The following is a 20,000-nucleotide window of genomic DNA, read 5'->3' as shown; positions in this document are numbered from 1 at the left end:
GCTATTTTCAAATGATGACAAAGTGTGAACTTAACTGCTTATTTGGGAACTTTCTCTTTCATCCAAAGTAAATTCAGATACGATTGAAAATCTGACCTTTCATTACTGGAACTCTCTTGACTAAAAGCCAAATTGAATTTTAATTCCTAAATCTCCATGTGTATACAGTACCATGAGGACATCACAGATTTTGGTTCCATGCCCCAAAGATAAATTGGCTTTGGGATTACTTGGATTAAAAACAAAGCCTTTCTTAAGAGATGTATTTAATTTTCATGATGTTTTCTTTTTCCTAAAGCTAAAGAATTGTTCTTTTGAATTTCAGTTTTTCTTGATCGCAAAAATGCCACCAAAATTCTGAATCGGCCAAAGAGGTATAATTCAGGTAAACTGGAAGAGTTTGTTCAAGGTAACCTTGAGAGAGAATGTATGGAAGAAAAGTGTAGTTTTGAAGAAGCTCGAGAAGTTTTTGAAAACACTGAAAAAACCGTGAGTATCTCCACATAATATTCTTCAGATGCAGAGCAAAGTACAGAAAACTAAAAAAGAAAAAAAAGAAAGAAAGAAACTTCTCTTTGGAATTTTAAAATGTCTACCCATATATATGTATTATAAAAGTTATAAAAGGGGAAGAATCGAATCCAAAATATTTTGAGTACTACCACTAACTTGTCCTCTTTTTCTTTATAGACTGAATTTTGGAAGCAATATGTTGGTAAGCAATTAATTTTTTCCTCTAGCTGGTATAGGAAACATCTGAGAATTAGGTATCATTTCTCTGTGTAAACAGACAATATATTAAACTCTGTCAAAAGGGTCTGACTCTTTTACCCAAGACTGAATGGTGATATACGACAGGTTTATGCCCGTGGTGGTGGGGGGCGGGGTGGCTATGAGCTGGCAGATAAGCTTACTCCTCCCTAGGGCTTCAACAAGACATTGTTGTACTCCAGGCAGCTGGAAGGAAGAAACTAAGATGACTGCACCTGGGGACTGAGAGGGAGTTTGCAGTCTTCGGCAGAGAATGTGAAAACGCTGACTGACTTAAATGTTTATTGCTTAGAAGTCCTCCTTATGATGGCCTACAAGGCCCTCCATGATCGTCCCGGCCCTCCCTTTCCACTGGCCCTCAGACCCTCCTCTCCTGCTCTCCTCCTCACATGTAGGGGTGGGGAGGTTTGCGGGGAGGAGAGGGGCAGCCATCTTGGCCTCCCTGGGGCTCCCAGCACACTCCAGGCATGCTTCCGCTCTGGTCTCTGACCTGACTGTTCCTTGAACGTGGAATGCTCCTCTGCCAGGTTCCCCTAGGCTCGCTCCCTCCCCTCCTTCAGCTCTTCAGCCAAATGTCACCATCGCGATGAAGCCTACCTACCTTGACCATCTGTTAGTACTTCAACCTGCCTCCCTATAACCCCATCACCTAGATACCGCAACCTCCTCTCCTATTTTTCACAGCACTTTTCACCATCTGAGGGAACATATAATGAATGTTCTTACTTCTATTATTTATTATCTATTTTCCCCACCTCACTAGAATGCAAGCTTCACATTGGCAGGGGTGTTCAAGTGTTTGTTTATTGATGTATTCCTGGTACCTTGAACACTATCTGGTACAGAAGCACTGAATAAATATTTGTTGAATGAATTGACCAAAAGGAGGAAAAGTCAAAACTTCCATGACAACCGAGCTTTAAAACTAACGTAAAATCCAGCAGCAGGATTTTGAGGCAGCGTACGTTCCAGAGGTTGACTTATCTAAGACCATCCACACGGACAGAACCTAGACAGCAAATTCACTGAGTTCCAGCAAGTGGAGATCCAGTGCTATATTCCACTTGCTATTCTGGAACTTGTTCATACTCTAGTAACTCAATTTCTCCACTTTTGTTTTTAACTCCTGAGGGAGGATGAGGTCCACTCCATTACATTGACTTTCTCGGCCTTTCCTTGCTGTTAGTAATGAAGACTACCAACCCAGTTCTCTACTCAGGTGTTCCCCTGCCGTTAGTCCAAATGAGACTTTTTATTCTTTATTTCCATTATATTTAAAACTTGAAATCTTGTGATTTTTTTTTTAAGATTTTCTTTTTAAGTAATCTCTACCCCCAACATGGGGCTCGAACCCACAGCCCCGAGATTAAAAGTCGAACACTCCACCAACTTGAGCCAGCCAGGTGCCCCTTGTGTTAGATTTTTAAAGCAAATCAATTTCTACTTCCCCACCCCCCCCAAAAAAAAATCCAGGCTGTATTTAAACTCCCATGACCCCTTCGTTTGCCCACCCCACTCCCCAGCAGGGGTTGGTCAGAACCTCTTAAGCACCATATTTTGAAGCTGAGCCCCTGCTTTCTGGGTCAAAGGCCACGTTGTTTACTGTATCCAGGGTAAAGATATCCCGGAAACCTCAGGGGCATGATTCTGTCACTACTGCTTCATCCACCAAAAACGAGAACAAAAAAGCAAAAAGAAAATAACTCCCTGCCTCTTTTCAGTTGCAGCCGAGATTCCTAACCACCCCAAAATAGCCGATGCTATTTCTTACCCTGTGGGCTTTCACATACTGCAGGGCGCAAGCCCCTCATGCCTGCCTTATCCTCTACTATCAACAGCCTGGTGGAAGAAGAAAGATCGTCCAAGCACATGAGCTAGCTGGCATCCGTCAAGCACTTTACAGTTTACAGAGTGCCTGTCATATTTAATCCACACACCAACCCAGTGAGCAAAGCATTATTAGCCTCAGTTTACAGAGGACACTGAGGCTTAGGGAGGCTAAAAGACTTGCCAGAGGTCATCCAGTTGGGGAGTCACAGAGCCCAGAAGAGAACCCAACTTCTCTAACGAGCCAGGCCTTGCTCTCACGATCACCCCTCCTGGCCTTCAGATCTAGATGCGGTTACTCATTAAACAACCACCTAGGAGCCTTCAACGGAATCTCTCACTCGTCAAGGTCTTGTCCCTTGTTGTCTTTGACCCCTACTGTCTGTGGCTTTGCCTGAGCCCAAAGTACACACAGACAAGCACCCAAAGGAGGACTAAATGCAGGATAAAATGACACTCACTTTAAAGATACGTCTCAGCAAACGAGTCGCTGTGTAGTTGGCTGCAAGCCCAGAGCCTTCCAGTGCAACATCCTAAATAATGCAGATCCGTTGGTCTATAATATAAAGTGCAAATGGAGCTCGTTTTTTAGACCAGTTTGAACATCAATAACAATAAACCAGAGATAACGTATTTTGTTTTCATAGAATTGGAACAAATTGAACTATCTGTGCAAAAGCACACTGGATCAAGGGGCAGAGGGGACAAGGTCTAATCTTTACAGCAAGCAGATTTTCCAGGGAAGGACTATGTCTGAGAAAGGGATAGGAGCCCTTAGTCCATGGGAGCTGGATGCGAACTCCTGACCAAGAGCGTGACAGATGAGCTGCTCCTGCCCCCGGGGCAAGCAACCTACACACTAGATGGCGGGGTGGGGGCGTTGCTCCAAAGTCGGACCAAGAATTAGAAATTTCTCCTTCATCGCCCCCTTTCTCTTTCTTTCATTCTTAGGTCATCTTTACCCCTTACTCTGGCCGACCTAGCTCTTATTTCTTTCTTCAGAGCTGTTTCTCTTAGTTCAAGGTGTGTACCCATCTCCCTTGTGGTTCTATTCATCCCTTTCTCCCGCAGCTTCCTTAGCAGTATGGATTGAGCAAGAGCTTTCAGAAACAAGACTCAAAGGCTCCCTTCTTATCCCGACCCTTCTCCACTTGCCTAGTCCTTCCTCCTGGTTTCCTACCCCAGGTGTCTTCTAAGGCTCTCAAGAACTCCATGAGTGTCCAAACTTCAGGAAAGGTAGAGAGGAAACACAGCCGACCTATACATAAATAACGCAGATCTTCAGAACCTTTTTGTTTTCGATTCTTTGTGGGAAAAGCAGTGTCTCATCTGAAACTAATGTAACACTATATGTCAACAAGCAGGAATTAAAATTAACACTTAAAAAAAACTAAAAAAATAAAAATTTAAAAATTAAAACTTTAAAAAAAATTTTAAAAAGAAAAGTTGCTTCTCACTTTACCTAGACCATTTGGGACCTAACTCAGAGACAGCAGAATACCTTTCAGCAGGGAGAGATGCTTCTGGCTGCCAGGGCTCTGAGGAGAAGTCCCATCTGCTCTCCAGCTCAGCATGTTTTGCAAGACCTGCCACGACAGGCCTGTATGACAGAGATACCAATTGTTGAAGGGATGGGGTTTGATTTAGAGCTAATTTGTCCTCATTCTTGAAGAAAGGAATGAAAAGCCTTCTCCCCCTATGCTCAGATAGTCCATTTCTAACCTCCAACATTCTTCTCCCTCTTCCTAGGATGGTAGTAGCCTGAAAACCTTTGTTTGGGTTGCTCTTAGAAACTCAGGAAGACAGGGGGCATCCCATAAGCAGCAGCGTCAGCAGTTTTGACCCTAAAATCAGGCTCCCCTCCCCATGAGTCTGTGCACGGAGGCATTCTAAGCAGTTTATTTGCTAATTCAATTTTCTTAACCTATCTCAAAGATGGAGATCAATGTGAGTCCAATCCCTGTTTAAATGGTGGCATATGCAAAGATGATATTAATTCCTATGAATGTTGGTGTCAAGCTGGATTTGAAGGAAAGAACTGTGAATTAGGTAAGTAACTATTTTTTGATTACTCGTGGTTCCACACTTCCCTGTGGAACCAGATGAAACTAGAAAATGCAATATTTATGTATCATAATTTTCTCTTAAAAACATATTCTTATCGTGGTAAAGAACACTTAACAGGAGATCTATACTCTTTTTTTTGAGATTTTATTTTATTAACTTGAGAGAGAGAGAGGGAGAGCACAAGCAAGGGGAGGGGCAGAGGGAGAGGGAGAAGCAGGCTCCCTGCTGAGCAGAGAGCCCGATGCAGGACTCGATCCCAGGATGCTGAGATCATGACCTGAGCAGAAGGCAGACGCTTCACTGACTGAGCCACCCAGCTGTCCCAGGAGACCTATAGTCTTAACAAATTTTGAAGTGTACAATACAGTACTGTTCACTCTAGGCACTGTGTTGTTCAGCACATCTCTAGAACTCCTTCATCTTGCGTAACTGAAACATTATACCCGCTGAACAGCAGCTCCCCCATTTCCCCTTCCCTCGGCCCCTGGCAAACACAACTGTATTCTCTGTTTCTATATGTCTGCCTATTTTAGACACCTCAAATAAGTAGAATCATGCAGTATTTGTCCTTCTGTGATTGGCTCATTTCATTTAGCGTAATGTACTCCAGGTTCATCTGTGTTGTTGCATAAGACAGGATTTCCTTTTTTAAAAAGGCTGATAATATTCCATTGTGTAAAGCATATACTTTCAAAGCTTATAAACATTCATTGGGTCTGTAGTCCTAGTTTCTTGGATGAGTTCAAGAAACTACAGTAAGAGCAATAATAATATTTGGTAGCTAATATTAAGTGGTAATGATGCTCCCCTCACTTATTAATCCTCAATACGACCATATGCCCTCAGTACCGTTATTATCCCCATTCTGTGCAGATGAGGAAACTATAGCTCAGACAGCTCAAAATCACAGAGGCAGTAAGTGGTTGAGCTAGAACTTGAACTTCACTTTGTCTGACCAAAACCCACCCTTCTCCTATCCACAAAATGCAAAGAAAATCAAACCCATAAAATTGAACTCGTGACTAAATCGTTATCAACATAGGCAGTGGAAGTCAATGAAATATAGAACTGAGATATGGTGAGGCCAATTCTCCATAAAATAGCCACTTCTCTGCACATACTAACCACTTCACATGTTAAATTTGTTGACAAAAATCGGAGCTCACTCCTGAATTTGACTATATGGATCACATTGAAAGAGTTGCATAGCAAATCTAGGAGCACTGTGCATCTTTTCTCCTTATAGCCTAGAATATTCCCCCCACCCCCGGGATTTTGGCAACTGGAACAGTAAATCCCCAAGTCCTTCTCCTACTTGCTTATTATCTCTGGATGCAAGATTACTGGTATTATGGTTGTGAAAGGCACACCATGCTAATGACAGAGTCTCTCTCTCCTCTGAAACTCCAGAAGAATGGAGATGCAATCCTAGGGAAAGAATTCAACAGCACAGTCTACCTGACTAAGGGCAAAGAGTAGAAAATTGGCAGGACTCTATTAAGACTTTCTCGCAATCCACCTGACACACAGATGAAAAAGACATAAAACAAAATGAAACTCAGCAGCTGCAGTTGTCCTACAGAGAAAGGGAAAAAAAAGTCACCTGTAATGTTGTTCAGAAATCTTGTCGGTACTAAAGAGAACTCCACAGATCATCTTCCTTTGAGAGCTAAAAAGATTTAAAAAAAGAATAGAAGATAACAAAAGGAAAAGGTGGCAGGGCAAAAACATTTAAAAAGAAAGAAAAGAATGGATGCAGGTAGAGGATCTGATACCCCTGGCTCGGGGTACGCCCCATCCCCTCAAATTTCCCAGCATGGGGGCAAACCAATGCCTGGGTTACCTTTCCTGGGGTTGTGGTAACTTGCTCGAGATCTCTGCAGTGTTACTTTCATCTGAAAGTTTCTAATTTCAAATTCAGATTTCCGTAGATAAACCTGATCCTGCTATTATGGAAACCTACGGAAATCTGTGGAGTAGTTACTCATCAGCAGCTTAAATAATATAGCCATTGGAGCTGAGGGAATGAATAACTCAATTAGTCTCAGTTCAAAATGAAGGGCACATTGTAGTAGAGTATAATTGAAAATAGTGTTTAGTGAGGCGCCTGGCGGGCTCGGTCGGTAGAGCACACGACTCTTGATCTCGGGCTTGTGAGTTCAAGCCCCACGTTGGGTGCAGAGCTTACTTTAAAATAAATAAATAAATAAAATAAAATTAGGAGCAATTTTTTAAAAATAATGTTTAGCACTAAATATTCCTAAATGTCTTTAGTTTAAAATGAAGACACTTTAATGGAGGAGAATTACCCCGAGGAATGTAAATATAAGCACAGAACTTCCGTAACAGGGTTTGCTACCCACGTGAGGTTGTGGGCCACACAGCAGAAGTGTTGTCTAGACCCGCCACCTCCTCAGGCCTCAGGTCCCGCACACGTTGGTTTGGGAAGGGCTCTGCAGTTGCAACTTCGTCTGCTACCGTATCTGGCCTCTAGGGAGCGTTGATCTCCCCCGGTCTACCTGATCAAGGTCAAGAAAAATCCTCTTGGTGCAGTTAGTCCAGAGACAAAGTGGGAATTCTCCCAAAAATCTTTTTTATCGCAGACACTAGAGGAAAACAGAAGCATATACAAACTCCCATTTAAGCTGTTGCTTCAAACCGATCTACGGACTGACTTCAAAGGCTGCTGGACAGCACGGTTTACAGAGCACTGGAGCCCCAAATTTCTTGCCTCACCCTTGTCTTGGAAAAAAAAGTGTGTGTGGGGGGGGGAGATTTCCATTGTTAAGATCTTGTTATTTGCCTTTTCCCTTGTTCATCAGACTCCTCTCTGGGAGAAAGAGGTACAAACATTCAGGGCGTGCTTTCTAGTTAAAAGAATAACAATGAATTGGCTACTGTGTCCCCGTGGTTAGAATAATGACCACTGTAGGTCCCCATTTACACATCACGTCTGAGGCCTTTCCAGATAGACCAAGGTCTGTAAGAACTTGGGTCATTCCCCTTTGAAGAGTACAAAAGGCATCTACCCACAGTAAGATAGGAGGGAGAGAGAAAAATCACAAGCACATAAACACTTTTTACACTTTGCTGACACACTGTAGACACCACACTCTTATTTACTGAGTATTTCTGTGGAATGGAGAAAGAAAATATCTCGAGTGTAGCTGAATACCAGTATATTCTATGGTAAGCTTGTTAAATAGAACATCTTTTGTCTGAGCTTTAGTTTTCACATCACAGAATATATGAGGGAAAATGAAGGCAGAGTAAAATAAAGCAGAACAGGATAACTTTGGTAGTAGGCAGGGGCAGAATTAGAAAGAGGTGTTTGGGCTAATATGAAGGGGAAAAAGAACAGATGCTTTGAGAGGCTCAACAGATATTCTAGGCACAGAGACCAGCCTCGGGACCAGGGAGAACCCATACCCAACACAGTGCTGGACATCTAAATGCTCAATAAAGCACTGATGAATGAGTCCCATAGTGACTGTTCCTTAGATCCTGGACTAGAGACCTCCCCACTGGAACTCCTTGGGCTACTATTCTATTTCCAGAATCTTGAGTCCTTTCTCTGAGAGCAAAAGACTGCTGATTGGACAGCAATATTTCCCACTGCACACACAACACAAGCCATGAAGAAAGATGGCACATGAGGAAAATGGTGGACAGGTCTAGTAACTTAAGCCAAGGACACAGAATCAGAATTGGGAAAACCACCCTGAGTGTATTCATTCCCATCATACATGCCCTGAACCACACTAGGCTGCACCTACCACCTACCTCTGTGAACTGACCACAATCTCATATTGACTGAACACTTTCTACAGGTGGTATTTGAGTTGGCTGAACACTTTAGTATTGCTTTGTAACAACAAAATGATAGCCAAAAACATGAAAAGAGCCAGGGATGTAATCACCATGAGTAAGGAGAAAGGTCTTTTAAAAATAAATATGAAGGGAATAAATATGAAGGACCAAGTGCCATCTTTTTGGCTCACGCACTTAGATTATTGGCAGCACAGATTAAAGCTCAGGCGGGTTCCTTTACCTATGCGGCAACAGTTGATTTGCTTCCCCTTAATTCCTGAAGTGGCAGTAAGGAACATGAGCAAATGATTACATTAATCTATGCGAGCCTATGTAAAATAGAATTTGAAAAGTGAGATCCAACACTCAACAATCCATAATATACTCCAAACCCATATAGTCACTCTGTTAGCCCGGATTCCCCAAGTCTGTGACTCGAGCTTATTTATTAGGGTGTGCAATCCTAGGGAGCAAGAGTAAGGGACAGGGGCGTGAGGCAGTGAGGAAAGGAGAACAGATCCTAGAAAGAGTCATCTCTCCTCATCTGCAACTGATCACTGGATCTCCTGGGACTATTTTCCATGGAGCCAGAGGAACTGACTTCAGGACAGTCCATCTGGGAGGGGAGAAGTGATGAAAGAATTTGTCCATCAGCATCTGTCTCCCAGTAGTCAGAAGTTTAGCCGAGGGGCCCTTAACTCCCCCACATCTCCAGGTTGTACTCACTGGGGGGCCCGCACAGGTGATGCAGGATCCCATGCCTCAGCGTCAACAGGGAAGTGCCAGGTAAGAAGGGAGAGGCACATGGTGTGAATGCGAGCCAAGGCAATTCAAGGCTGCACCTGTATGAGGTCAGAAGTCGCTGCAGAGCAGCGGATGGCCACAGCACTGGCAAAGATAGCCATGGGGCTGAGAGGAACTAGGGTGGTACATAGCAGATGTCTAATAGAGTCACTCTTTTTCACACTTTCCATGTTCTTACTACACCAACAAGTGAGCGTTTCTCTTGAAAGTGGTACTGTTGTTGAACAGCTAGGTAAGGAGGAAGGCATCTCCTATCCATTGTGTTCCTGTGCTGCTCTAGAGACAGAAATAAGCCCAAGGGCAGAGCCTGTTTCTCTTAACTCAGCAGGTCTCAGCTAGCCAGCCCTGAACCATGCTACTTCCTGTTATTGAGACTGCATAGGAGAAACAAAGGGAAAACACGGTAATTAAAAAATACAAAATAAGATGGCACGAATAAACCAAATAGATCAGAAGTCAGAGGTTTTTTTTTAATTTTATTATGTTATGTTAATCACCATACATCATTAGTTTTTGATGTAGTGATCCATGATTCATTGTTTGCGTATAACACCCAGTGCTCCATGCAGTACGTGCCCTCCTTAATACCATCACTGGACTAACCCATCCCCCCACCCCCTCCCCTCTAAAACCCTCAGTTTGTTTCTCAGAGTCCATAGTCTCTCATGGTTTGTCTCCCCTTCCGATTTCCACCCCCTTCATTTTTCCCTTCCTTCTCCTAACGTCCTCCATGCTGTTCCTTATGTTCCACAAATAAGTGAAACCATATGATAATTGATTTTCTCTGCTTGACTTATTTCACTTAGCATAATCTCCTCCAGTCCCAACCATGTTGATGGGAAAGTTGGGTATTCATCCTTTCTGATGGCTGAGTAACATTCCATTGTATATATGGACCACATCTTCTTTATCCATTCATCTGTTGAAGGACATCTCGGCTCTTTCCACAATTTGGCTATTGCGGACATTGCTGCTATGAACATTGGGGTGCATATGGCTCTTCTTTTCACTACATCTGTGTCTTTGGGGTAAATACCCAGTAGTGCAATTGCTGGGTCATAGGGTAGCTTTATTTTTAATTTTCTGAGGCACCTCCACACTGTTTTCCAAAGTGGCTGTACCAACTTGCATTCCCACCAACAGTGTAAGAGAGTTCCCCTTTCTCCACAACCTCTCCAACATTTCTTGTTTCTTGCCTTGTCAATTTTTGCCATTCTAACAGAAGTCAGAGTTAATGTGAATTGGGGTTAATGGCAATTTTCAGTCTGGAGTTAAAAATCTAATTGTATGCTGTTGACAAAAAAAGATACCTAGAATAAAATTACACCAGGAGGCTAAACTAAATGGATGTAAAAATATTTCCAGGTAAATGCTAACAAAAAGAAACTGGTGAAGCAATCTTAATATCAGGCAAAATAGAATCCAAGACAAAAAGGATTAAAAGAGACAACACCGCCTCATATTAATAAGGGAGACTGCATAGGAAAGTAAAGAAAATGTGGGCCACTAGAATGCTCATAAGTGCCCACACATAATATCTTTGGCATTTAGCCACCTTAAAGGACCTGATTTCATTCTCTTGTGCTGATATATACCCACCTCAGCCAGCTTCAAGTGTGCTTAGATAAATTGGATTATATTAAAGCTATGAACTTCAGTGCGGCACCTGGGTGGCTCAGGCGGTTAACTCTTGATTTCAGCTCAGGTCATGATCTCGGGGTCATGAGATCAAGCCCTGCATCAGGCTCCAAACTCAGTAGGAAGTCTGAGATTCTTTCTCTCCTTCTGCGCCCCCACTCTCTAAAATAAATAAACAAATCTTAAAAAAAAAAACTATGGGGGTGCCTGGGTGGCTCAGACCGTTAAGTGTCTGCCTTCAGCTCAGGTCATGATCTCAGGGTCCTGGGATCAAGCCCCGTATCGGGCTCCCTGTGGAGCCTGCTTCTCCTTCTCCCTCTGCCGCTCCCCTGCTTGTGCTCTCTATCTCAAATAAATAAATAAAAATCTTTAAAAATAAATAAATAAAACATTAAAAAAAAAAACTATGAACTTCTATTCAACAAAATACACTATTTTAGGACAAAAAGGCAAGTCAGAGTGGGAGAAGAAACCAGCAATATGTATGTCCAAGAACTGGAACCCTCACACACCGACGCTGGGAATTTAAATTTGTACAATTATGTCAGAAAACTACTTGGCAGTATCTACTAAACCTGAACATATGAGCCAACAATTGCACTCATAAGTATATACCCAGGATTCATGCATATATTACCAAAAGATATGTATTAGGAATGTTCTTTACAGTATTACACCTAAGAGCCCAAAACTGGAAAGTCAGCTCAAATATTCATCAACAGTAAAATGAATAAAACAGTAATATTTACACAACGGAATACTACTTAGCATGCAAATGAACCACTGCTGTACAAATAACATGGATGAATCTCACAAAGTGTTACATGAAAGACACAGAGGAGTGCATATTGTGAGCTTCTATTTACATAAAGTTCATTAACAGGCAAAATTCCCTCTTAGAATCTGGTAATGGATGGCAACTTTGGAAAGGAGGACCGGTGTAGTGGTGGAAGGGGGCATGGGGAGAGCCTCTGGGATGTGGATAATGGCCCATGCATTGATCGGTTTAGTGTTTAAACAGGTGCACACACTTTGTGAAAATTCACCCTGAAGTTTTGAGGGACTTCTCTGAATATATATTATCCTTTAATAAACAGCTTCTTAAAATTGCAGTCCAAGATTTAGTGAAAGTAGAATACCCAAACCTTCAGTTTATGCCAAATCAAATATATTGCTGCCATTTTTATGCCTTATTAAGAATTTTATCTTTCCTTCCACTCTTAGCTCGAGGCTCCCAAGCTTCTCTCCATGAATGCCCCCTGCTTATATTTGACCTATCCATGAGTCAGTGGTTTCATGTACTCTTGAGAAATGCATGTGAAATGATGCTATTGCTGTTGATTTTGCTCTCTTTCAGATGTAACATGCAACATTAAGAATGGCAGATGCACGCAGTTTTGTAAATTGGGCGCTGGTAACAAGGTGGTTTGCTCTTGCACCACAGGGTACCAACTTGCGGAAGACCAAAGGTCCTGTGAACCAACAGGTCAAAATCTAAATAAGTTGCTTTTTTTTTTTAACCTGGGGAGATCCATCCTCCAAATCTATATTTGAACCTTCAGGGCATTTTAACTAGCCTACCTACTTTTATAATCCCTATTTGTTTCTACTTCCTTTTGAGATCATAGAAAAGATTAGTAGCTTGAATTGGACAACTTTCCAAATGGCATCGTCATTTTAAATAGAAATTCTGCAACTGTCCTCAGTCTGCATTCTTTTCCATGCCCATTTTTTTCTGACTTTTCGATCATGAAGCAATCAATTTGTGTGATTTCTGTATATTTGTAATTTATCGAGTCAAATTGCTGTAGTAATCGCAGGCCATACAAGATACATAACTGATTGACTGACTGATAGGCTTCTAGTACATGGAATGGTGACTGTTAAGCCTGATTCTGTCAGGGTGTGGCTGGCTTACTCTGAGAAGGTTATTTCCTATCCTTGGGTCTCAGGCTGAGTTTACACGCTTGGCATCCGAAGAGTTCCAACGACCATGTCTTTCAAGTTGTGCCAGGCTGACCACCACAAAACAATGTTTCCCAGTCATGTCAACCAGGCCACCGTGTTGACAGTGCATTCAGAACATCTCCACTCCACACTCATACTGCTCTTCTCTGAAATGAAAGCCATAGAAACTTTGATAAAAAAAAAAAAAAAAAAAAGTAGGCTCCGCAGGATCAACGATATTTGATAAATGAGGGGCCTTTTTGAAGCAAACTAGGTATCATTTCTTTTGCATTTTCAAAGCCTGGTATTAAATTGATACATTAAATAATGCACCATTCCTCTGTTAACGGGGTTTGATATCTATCTCACCAAAGCACCCGGCAGAGGAAACGAAAGAAAGGGCCAGACGCCAAGAGTATATATACTGTTGCAACTAAAATGAAGAGTCTCTAATGCTTCAGGGACCTACCCACCCATCCTTCTGCCCAGTTCTTTACATGCAATGCTTCACAGCTAGCTCAGCTCCAGAGAAGAAGATCTATATGTTTGAACCTTCAGAATCTAACTTCCAGCATAGAAAGATGGCATAGTAGCTAAACCCTTATAAGCCCTTCTATGTTAGAAAAAAAAAAAAAAAAAAAAGAATTGAGAACCACCTTGAGCCATTAAGTGTTAGATTTGAATATAGCCTTATCCTTAGCAGAGTAAGTAGGCCCAACCTAAAATAAGCTCTCCTGCCTTTCAACAGTAATGGTCCCTTTTCTCTAGCCATTGTTGATGATGTATATTTATACATAAGTATTTTAAACTAATTTCCTGTTTTCCCAACCACATGCTGTCTTCATGATACTTTGCTGCAGCTGGTTGCTATAGAAATGTCTGTTAGAAGGAATGTGGTTAGAAGGAAAGTGAGAAATGAAAATGAAACGTGAGGTGACTTTGCTTGACTACAAATTTCCATTCTGGTTGTCCCCAGTGTATCAGGAGATGATTTCTTGTCTTTAGGAAATAAACTGACCCAAGGTAAAAAGGTGGCCAGTTCCCAGGCGGATGTGGCTATGATAATCATATTAGTAATTTCTTTGGTTAAAGGGTTTGTTTTTTTTTTTTTTAAGTTGAAGTCATCTCTACACCCAACGTGAGGCTCAAGCTCATGACCCCAACATCAAGAGTCACGTGCTCTTCCAACTGAGCCAGCCAGGTGCCCCAGTAATTTACTTGGTTAATACTTAACCAAATTAAATAATTAAATCATAATTTCTCGCCAGCATACCCCTAAATCCACCTTGGTGTCTAGAAGGCATTCTAGTCTACTAAAGAAAGCCTGGTTCACAAGAAGCAGCAGAAGTCCCATTTACCTAATTCTAAAGTTAAAGTTACAGGGCACCAGTCATCAGAATCCCATTTAGGGACAGTACTTAGGAGTAAGGCTTTTTAGTAAAGAAAAAAAAAAAGCCCTTAGACTTTATAAAACTCTTACAAAATTTGATTCTGGAACACCTATTCTATTTCCGTAAAGATGATGGATCCCTGAGCCAAATGTTCTTTTCATGAAGGGTTTGAAAACTTTCCATGAAAATAATGCAATTAACCTTTTAGTTTGAGACTATATTCATTGATTAGATTTTTAAAATATTGATGGGCCTGCTTCTCAGAAGTGACAAGGACAGGCCTCATCCTCAATTTCTGTAATACACGCTCTGCTTGCCAATGAGAAATATCAGAATACTAAATTTTTTTCCCATGTTTCTAGTGCCATTTCCATGTGGAAGAGTTTCTGTCCCACACATTTCTATGACACGCACCCGTGCTGAAACTGTTTTTTCCAATATGGACTATGAAAATTCCACTGAAGCGGAAAAAATTTTCGAGAACCTCACCCAACCTCTCAACGACCTTACTCGAATTGTTGGTGGAAAAGATGCCAAACCAGGTCAATTCCCTTGGCAGGTACTCTATATTAATGGTGTGTCAAAACTGGAGCCCAGAGGGCAAGGGACAGGCCAGGCGGGGGCTGAGGCGAGGGCACTAGACAGGCCTATTGCGGTGGGGCAAGTGTTTAGGCAAGTTTCAACACTAAGCAATATGAAGAAGCCCTCAGTAGTGGGGAGCTGGTGAGAGAGAAGTCCAGGGACAGCTACCATACAAGGTCAAGAAGAGTTTGACACCAAGGAAAGCATAGCAGGATTCCAGACATGAAACTGGGAGGTCTGGAAGCGAGGTCACAGGTACTGGGGTTCAGGGTACTACTTCAGCTCATGGGAGAACTGATGAAAGAAAGTCTAGGTCCAGAGAAACTGGATTATTTTGAAGGGATTTATGTATTTATTTATTTGAGACAGTGAGAGAGACAGATCACGAGCAGGGGGGAAGGGTAGAGGCAGAAGCAGACTCCCCACTGAGCAGGGAGCCCGATGCAGGGCTCGATCCCAGGACCCTGGGATCATGACCTGAGCCGAAGGCAGACGCTTAACCGACTGAGCCACCCAGGCGCCGTTGAAGGGATTTTTAAAAGGACTCACGTAGGAAGGAGTAAAGCAAGAACTGGGTTACTAGAACTAGAGTCTGAAATAGGGGCTTGGTCCAAGGCTCAAAGTGTGCTAGCAACAGAATCACCTGAAAACTTGTTAGCAATGCAAATTTTCATGCCACACCCCACTGAAGGGTACTGAAACACAGTCTCTGGGGCGACAGCAACTTGTGTGCTAGTTAACAAGCCCTTTGGGTGATTTTAATGCATACTACAATTTGAAACCAAAGGAACCAAACACCAAACAGTAAACTCATGGTACCTAGACCCACATTTCTCCAGATGTGATCTTCAGACAACCCACATGAGAATCACCTGTGCACATTTCTGAGGCAACTACCGAGAGCTAGATTTGTAGCAAAACTTGTCATTGACCCTACAGCTAAAGTCTGAGTGATTCCATCTGCGAGAAGTAGGCCCCAGAGGCCAGGAGCCAGGCTGGTCCTTATATAAAGTGGAGCTGTCCATTAACGTAACTACTAACCACATGTAGCTATTTAAATCTAAATAACTGCCATTAAGTACAATTAAAAACTCATCTCAGGCACACCTGCCACATTTCAAGTGCACGATAGCCACACAGGGCTGGTGGTCATGGTACTGAACAGCACAGGTACAGAACACAGCCACCATTGCAGAAAGTTCTATCGGACAGTGCTTAGAACAGTTTAGTCTAACTCAAAACTCCCTAGTGGCCACAGTCATATGATTTTGTGGCTCTTTCAAAATACTTCACTCCAAAATATTTTCTCTACTGAGGTCTGAATTTTTGCCATCAGGGACCAGTAACTTCAAAGACTTTTCAATCATCAAACCAGTAACAATTTAAGCCAGGATCAGGTAAATGTCCCAGGTGTAACACCACTGGAATTCTCTGAAACTATGTATCTATTCAGGATTCTTCAGAATGCCTGACATTTTCCAATATAATGGGTGTTAAGATACTGAACATTTGCCTGGGAGGTAGGGATTGGCACATTGTAGAGAATGGTACTGAAGGGGGGTAGGCCTTCCCAACAAAGACTATATTTTCTGTTCTTTTACCTTGGCTTTGCCTTTTTTTTAATGATTTTATTTATTTGAGAAAGAGAGAGCACAAGTCAGGGGGCAGGGCAGAAGGAGAGGGAGAAGCAGACTCCCCATTGAGCAGGGAGCCCGATATGGGGTTCGATCCCAGGACCCTGGCATCTCGACCCAAGCCAAAGGCAGACGCTTAACGGACTGAGCCCCACCTTGGCTTTGCTTTTAAGAATATTTGTTGGACTTGATCTTACAGCCACTAAAATACACTGTGTGTTCCTTGATACCCCCTCTATCCCCTATTTAGGCATCCTACCAGCACTGCTTCCCTCATTCACCATGACCTCTTCCTTCACTTATCCACATCTCTATTCTCCTTCATGACTCTTCATAAGAATGATCTTCTCCACTGATCTTTCCTTGAACAATCGCAACTGGATCCAGCCACTCTAATTATGCTTTCATTCTATTTAACATCCATGTATCTAATTCTATCTAATTTTACTATTTGTGTTCTTGGGCATTCTCATTCATTATGTATCCAACTTCCATGGATAGGTGGTTGGAACAAAAGATCCTACTTTATAATAATTATCTTCCTTGGGGTTGTGGGACATAAAGCAGTCCCTAGAGTGGAGGATCCATAAACCCAGGGGTGTTTTATTAGCTAAAAGATGACTTTTCTTTAAAAAAAACAAAAACACTCCAGCATTAAAAAAATATCCCAAGATGCACACATTGTGGGCTCAGCATTGTTCCCTTGTCAACCCAGAAATGAAATTGGTAAACACACTTAAATAAGAGCTAATGGGGGGTATAAAGTCCCAATTTAGTCACATAATCTCTCCACTCTCCACCCACCCCCTTTAAGCCAGATGCTCGCCAAAGTTTTAACAATGCAAGTCTTTCCTAATAGAAGTTTTAGTAACTCTAGCAAGTTATTTTTTTTCTTTTAAATAGAAGAAACTATTAGATGATGGTTGCAGTTGTCTGCTAAGGAAGAAGATATAAATGATACACATCATTTCAAATCTTTTGATGTCATCCTCATTGCACACTTACATAGTATACTTGTTGACTCTTTCCCATCAAGCCTAGCTAAGATCATTTGGAATGTTCAAGACCACTCAAGCACATGTTCACTCCCCATTTCGTCCATATGAAGTAGGATTACTGACTGTAGAGGCACAAAGCCCTAAGTTTTAGTGTTTTTCAAGGGTGAAGAGCTGAGCTCCTTTCTAGAGTACTTGAGAAAGACCCTGTCATACTTCTGCACTGTTTCCTTCTCACCCAAGAGAGGTCTCTCCACACCCACCTCCAGCCACTTTCTCACAAAAGGTTACTGGTTTTCAAAACTAAGAGATAAACTGAGTGTACAAAAGTCACTTGCAAAGACGAAACAGGAAATGAAACAAACCAGAGGCTCTCATCTGTGGATGAGCCAGCTCCACAGCCCGGCTAATCTGCAAGGTGGAAATACTTGATCTGATTGCAGGCAAGACTGCAATACACCTGCTGCAGCCAAGGCACCAAGAGAAAGCAAGCAACAGCTGGGGCTTCCATGGCCCAAACAGTACATCTATGGCTCGGAAATATGAAGCAGTTTAGTAACAGCACCCAGAAAGGATTCCCAATTCCCATGCTTCCTAAAAGGGTGGGGGCGGGGGATGAAGCGACCACTTGGGTGAACAAATCGCACAAAAAGAACGTAGGGAGGTCACTTTCATCTGGAGTCATGAATGGCATCAAGCTGGAAAGGTTTAGCGGGCTAAGGAAAAGGGCTAAGTTAGCTGTTCGCAAGAGCGAAGGGGCCACAGAGGAAGGGAGAAGGCGACTTTTTCTTTTAGGGTTTATGTGTGAAAGTTAGAGGCAGGCAAGCAGATTCTGGCCCCGGTTAAGAAAGCCCTCTCCAACCACAGTGTCGGCGAGGTGGGCTGGGCAGCTTTGGGAGGCAACTTTGGTTGAACCCATGTTTGTTGAACTGTTAACGCGAAGAGCTGGGGACAGCACCGGCCTGATCAACCCGTGGAGAGAGCGTCGAGGGCCTTGGTTCATCTGGTGGGAGAGTAGAGCAGGCTAGGGGACCTCTGCCACCCCATCCAGGTTGAGAACCTAAGAAGTGAGGTTCACCTTGCCCCTAGCTCAAACGTGGCCATGTTCAGTCCTTACCTTATTCGAGGGCTTTCCCTTCGGCTTCCGGGCTGGAGGCGAAGCCGCACTGGGCCTACCCCCTGCCACGGGGGCGTTCCCATAACCCCTCAGGCCAGCCCCACCCCCGACACCTAAGGCCAAAGGTGCTGGCGGACTTGCCGGACCTCTGCGGTGGAGGGGAGGCGGGGCGGGCGTGAGGCCAAGTCCCTTCATCTTCCCTCCAGATGGCGGCGGAGGGCTCCGAGCCTCTGGAGAGCTCGGGGAGAGGGGGCAGGGACTCTGCAGGGATACTCCAGGAGCCAGGAGAGGAAGCTGGAGGGTGAAGTGCACTACACAGGAACAGAAAGGACAGTTCCTAGAGTCACTATTATCCTTAGAGTGGGAAACAAAAACAAGACTCAAATTTCATACAGGTACATAGGGAAGCCATGAAAACCTTTGAATATTAGAGAAAAAAGGGAAATCAAAACACCTTCATCAACAGCTTAAAAGAGAAATTGTAGAAAACAACACCATGTTTTGGCTTTCTAAAGCTTTAATTTGGTTTTGGTCCCTTGCCCTTAACCTTGTCAGCCAATAATTCTGGGCATGCACAAACTTGCCCCAAGAGCTCCTCCCGCCTCTTCTGTTTTGGGTTTGGAGCTGTCTGGCCTTGAATGTGAAGTACCTGGTCTTTCTATTTTCTGTTTCATCATGGGCCTCAGCTCTGTATTAGCCATAGTTATTCTACATTTAATAATTTGGAGATCATTCTACCAGATTGAAAAAATGGAATACAATGGAAGCCAAGTGGTTAAGCTTTCCTTAACCTTTATATTAGTTTGTATCGTATACAACTGACAATATTCAAATGTTTTAACCAGCAAAATGTCTTGAGAAGCAGTCTGTCTATTCCTTATTCTGTTCTTGGCCTAAAAAATCTTTAAAACATCTCAGCACTTTCCCCAGTCTCAGCTTTCCTCAGCTTTGGCCTGAAACTATCCTTAAAGATACCTGAGCTCTTGACCTGCACAGCTACTCACACGCCCAATCCTTTCCATCGGGTTAAGACACATCCCTATGGCAGATAGCATACAGTTACCATATGTATGAATCAGAACTTTTTCTTTCTTTTTATTGGAAAAGGGGAGGATTGGGAGAAAGATTTTATATGATGGGCCTAAGACTATAGACACGTCTTTACCTGGAAAAATTTAATCCTCAAATGATAAAGTTTCAATTAAGAGAAATAAAAACATGACTGATCTCACCTGGCCCCACAAAACTATTTTGGACAGAACATTTAGATTATTATTCTCTAAGATGGATTGGTGAAAACGATTTCTTTTTTTTTTTTTAAGATTTTATTTATTTATTTGAGAGAGACAGCGAGAGAGGGAACACAAGCAGGGGGAGTGGGAGAGGGAGAAGCAGGCTTCCCACGAAGCAGGGAGCC

General features: G+C 42.7%; 1 protein-coding gene across 2 annotated transcripts in view; it reads left to right on the top strand.

Annotated features, from left to right (window-relative positions):
- F9 (coagulation factor IX) overlaps positions 1–20,000 on the top strand; it is a 32,292-nt gene that overhangs the window by 5,126 nt on the left and 7,166 nt on the right. Inside the window, exons 2-6 of one of the 2 annotated variants that reach the window (XM_032428340.1) lie at positions 326–489; positions 691–715; positions 4,534–4,647; positions 12,275–12,403; positions 14,618–14,814. In XM_032428340.1, the coding sequence (XP_032284231.1) occupies positions 326–489; positions 691–715; positions 4,534–4,647; positions 12,275–12,403; positions 14,618–14,814 (629 nt within the window). The remainder of the gene's footprint in view (positions 1–325; positions 490–690; positions 716–4,533; positions 4,648–12,274; positions 12,404–14,617; positions 14,815–20,000) is intronic. The other variant, XM_032428341.1, reaches the window with a different exon arrangement.

The sequence above is a fragment of the Phoca vitulina genome, unplaced genomic scaffold (genome assembly GCF_004348235.1).
Source record: "Phoca vitulina isolate PV1807 unplaced genomic scaffold, GSC_HSeal_1.0 scaffold39, whole genome shotgun sequence".
In the NCBI taxonomy this organism is placed as follows: domain Eukaryota; kingdom Metazoa; phylum Chordata; class Mammalia; order Carnivora; family Phocidae; genus Phoca; species Phoca vitulina.
The sequence above is the reverse complement of the archived record's forward strand: the minus strand, read 5'-3'. Positions and strand labels throughout refer to the sequence as shown.